This window comes from Capsicum annuum, chromosome 10 (assembly GCF_002878395.1).
Source record: "Capsicum annuum cultivar UCD-10X-F1 chromosome 10, UCD10Xv1.1, whole genome shotgun sequence".
Taxonomy (NCBI): domain Eukaryota; kingdom Viridiplantae; phylum Streptophyta; class Magnoliopsida; order Solanales; family Solanaceae; genus Capsicum; species Capsicum annuum.
This window is the reverse complement of record NC_061120.1, coordinates 146,846,440-146,849,737: the sequence shown is the minus strand read 5'-3', so window position 1 is coordinate 146,849,737 and position 3,298 is coordinate 146,846,440. Positions and strand designations below refer to the sequence as shown.

The following is a 3,298-nucleotide window of genomic DNA, read 5'->3' as shown; positions in this document are numbered from 1 at the left end:
GGAAAGATATGCAATAGTTAATGGATTCAACACCAAAGCTACACGATCTGACAAACAAAGGTATGATATGATAATTTTTTTTATTTGTTGATAGTCCAATGTATGGTTATAAGGTATCAGATAATTTAATACAATTTGATGTCTTGAAGTTTGGTTCTGTTGATTTGAACAATAATATTAGTAATGTATAACATCTGATTATACATTTAAACGAATGTATAATGAAACTGTAATGGAACAAATTTAAGCATTTTAACTGAAATTATCATTTTTTATCTTTAGTATAATATATTGACTACGTGAAAAATTTTGATGCAACTATGTAGTGCGCTGTCGTAACAACGACTACAAATAGTCCTGAATGTGTCTTGTATGAATAATTTGGAAATATTTGAGATAAAATATTTATTCAGAGCATACATACAGTTTTAGTGATAGAGTGCTGGATAATTTGGTTGCGACAATAGCTTTTATGTGTGATTTTACAGCACAAAAATTAATTAATCACAAGAGAATACACACACCCGTTGACATAATTGAAGAGATGAAGGTTGTTTATGGAATTGATATTAAATACATGAAAGCTTGGAGCACAAAAGAGAGGGAAATTGTGATGCTTAGAGGTAAACTAGCTGATGGATATTGAAAAATGCCCCGGTATATCTATATGCTAAACAACGTGTATCCTGATTCGCACATTCGAATGCATAAGGCATTAGATAGCGAGTTTAAATACTTATTCATTGCCGTCTTGTTGTTGTTGACGATGCTCATTTAAGCGGGCCATACCAAGGAACATTTGTATCGACAACCACACTTGATGGTGCAAGTATTTTTTATTACTATTATACGTGACTTTGTGATTATTATCAATTGTTTTTCTAAGTATGAGAAGTGATTATATATTGATGTTGTATGTATAATACTTTCTAAAGCTGCGAAATTAGTTCCTATATTATTGACAGTTGCATGTTTTATTGGTTTGTTTTGTTTTTTCTATTATATTTAGGCTGCATTCTTCCATTAGCGTATGGTGTTGTTGATTCGGAGAATAAAAATGTGTGGACTTGGTTTTTTTATCAGTTTAGGGAGGTATTTAGGGAACGGGACAATATGTGTGTTGTATTGGATCGAAATAAAAGTATCATACAAGATGTTAGTATTGTTTATCCTAATGTCCCTCATCTAGCATGTATTTGGCATTTATGGAAAAATATTTGCACCCATTTTAGAAAAAGCAAAGATAGACTTAGTGACTTTTATTATTCCATGGCTAAGGCTTATAGAAAAGAAGATATTGACTGCATTATGTCAAAGGTTGCAAAGGTTGATCACGGAGTTAAGGAATATCTGGAAGAGGCTGGTTATGAAAAGTGGTCTCGATGTCACTCGCCTGTTAATAGAGGCAGAATGATGACCTCTAATATAGCCGAATGTATTAATGGTTGTTTGGTAGAGGCTAGAGAACTTCCAATTTTAGGTTTCCTTGAAGAAGTTAGAATTTTATTTGCCGCATGGAATTATAAGAACAATGAAATTACATCTTACACCAACACAACACTCGGGAGACGATTTGAAGAAATACTGACTCTTAATGGGGCCAAGGCTTTGTGGATGACGGTATATATTAGAAGAATTATGAAAATAACTCTCTCTTCTGGTGATTATAAATTTTTATGTTAGTATCTATATTAAATGAATAATTTCTAACAGGTAAATGCAACTGGTAGTTATTTTTATTGTGCATATGATTCGAGATGGAGGTACGTTATCAATATTGAGTGTGGCACGTGCAACTATGGCAGGTATCAAATTGATGAAATACCCTGTCCACACGTAATTTCCGTATTAAAGTAAAAATGTAGATGTAAAGGATTATGGTTGTTACTGCTCAGAATTGTACATACCAAATACCATAGTCAAGACATATGAACTCCCGATAGTTTCAATGCCCGACATGAAGGATTGGAATGTTCCATCTTTTGTTGATAATGAAGAAGTTGTGCCATCAAAATATAGAAGACCTCCTGTTAGGCCAAAGAAAGAAAGACACTTGAAATCAAGTGAATCACTTTCTTCAAGTTCGAACTGTTGCGGTAAACGTGGACGTGCAGGTCACAACCGAATGACGTGCGATTTCTTTCCAAAGGAATCATGAAGAAGATAATTTGTTGTTTTAAATTCTTATGCTTAGTTTATTTTTAATTGAATAATCATTTTAATTAGTTTTTGTAGATACGCTGGAACAACTTAGATTTATGTTTTTTATTGTTATCTGATGTTTATTTCTTAATAAATTTTTGACATTTTCATAACAATTTAATAAAGCTTACATAGATCATAATTCATTACCTTATAACTTACAATTATAATGTAATTGTAGGTGTGTATATACTATGTAATTTGGCAACTATTATAGTAAATAATTGTTAAAACCTATTGTGTAGTATTTAGTTACCCATTAACATTTCATAAATAAGTAATGTATGATATAACATTATACTTTATTAACATGTATGATGTTAAACTAACACCATTGAATTTTAACTGAACGCACGTACTAGGTTTTATTTAAACAACATAAGAAATGGCACACTCAGGTAACAAAATTTGTAAAACACTAGGTTGCCTTTCCATTGTGTTTTATGTGTATGATTATGAATTATATGTTAGTGTATATGTATGATAAATTTTTTTTATATAAAATATTCATATTTGCTTACCAATAATACGTTTATTGTTTGATACATTCAAAAAGCAATAAATGTAAAATTTCTTAACTGTGTTAATAATGTATGATGTAATATTATGCTTTATAAATATGTATGCTGGTAAATATTTTCGTTATTTTCTATTAAGTCATGAACGTTTAACATCATATATGATGTTATGTAATACATAATTCTACATGTATGATAGACCTGTTCAATGTATGATGTTAATATTATGTAAGGCAAACTCATTAACTACCAAACTATATATTAACAGTACAATATATATACTTAATTGCAAAACATTTCTTCAAAAGATAAGTATGTATAAGGAGAGTAAGGACATCCATAAAATGTAAATTAAAATCCAACACCCAAAAACAAATATAATTTGTGTAACTGTTTAACATCAATTACTAAAAACACAATTAGACTATTATAAAAAATTACTACTCTAAAGTAACAATTGCACTTTCATCAGTTGAATAGAGATAACTATTCCTTGACCGAGGTGGATCGTCATTATCACTCGTGTACCCTTCTTGTGCCCTTGTCACTCCGTAATGCCATAGCAATAAAACATACAA

At 30.4% G+C, this 3,298-nt stretch overlaps 1 protein-coding gene across 1 annotated transcript; it reads left to right on the top strand.

The window, feature by feature from the left end:
- The first annotated feature begins 1,269 nt into the window (after positions 1-1,269).
- Positions 1,270-2,158, top strand: LOC107844384. Its single transcript, XM_016688819.2, has 3 exons — positions 1,270-1,620; positions 1,714-1,726; positions 1,866-2,158. The coding sequence occupies exons 1-3, from the start codon at positions 1,270-1,272 to the stop codon at positions 2,156-2,158; spliced, it is 657 nt and encodes a 218-aa protein (XP_016544305.1).
- Positions 2,159-3,298: the final 1,140 nt, after the last annotated feature.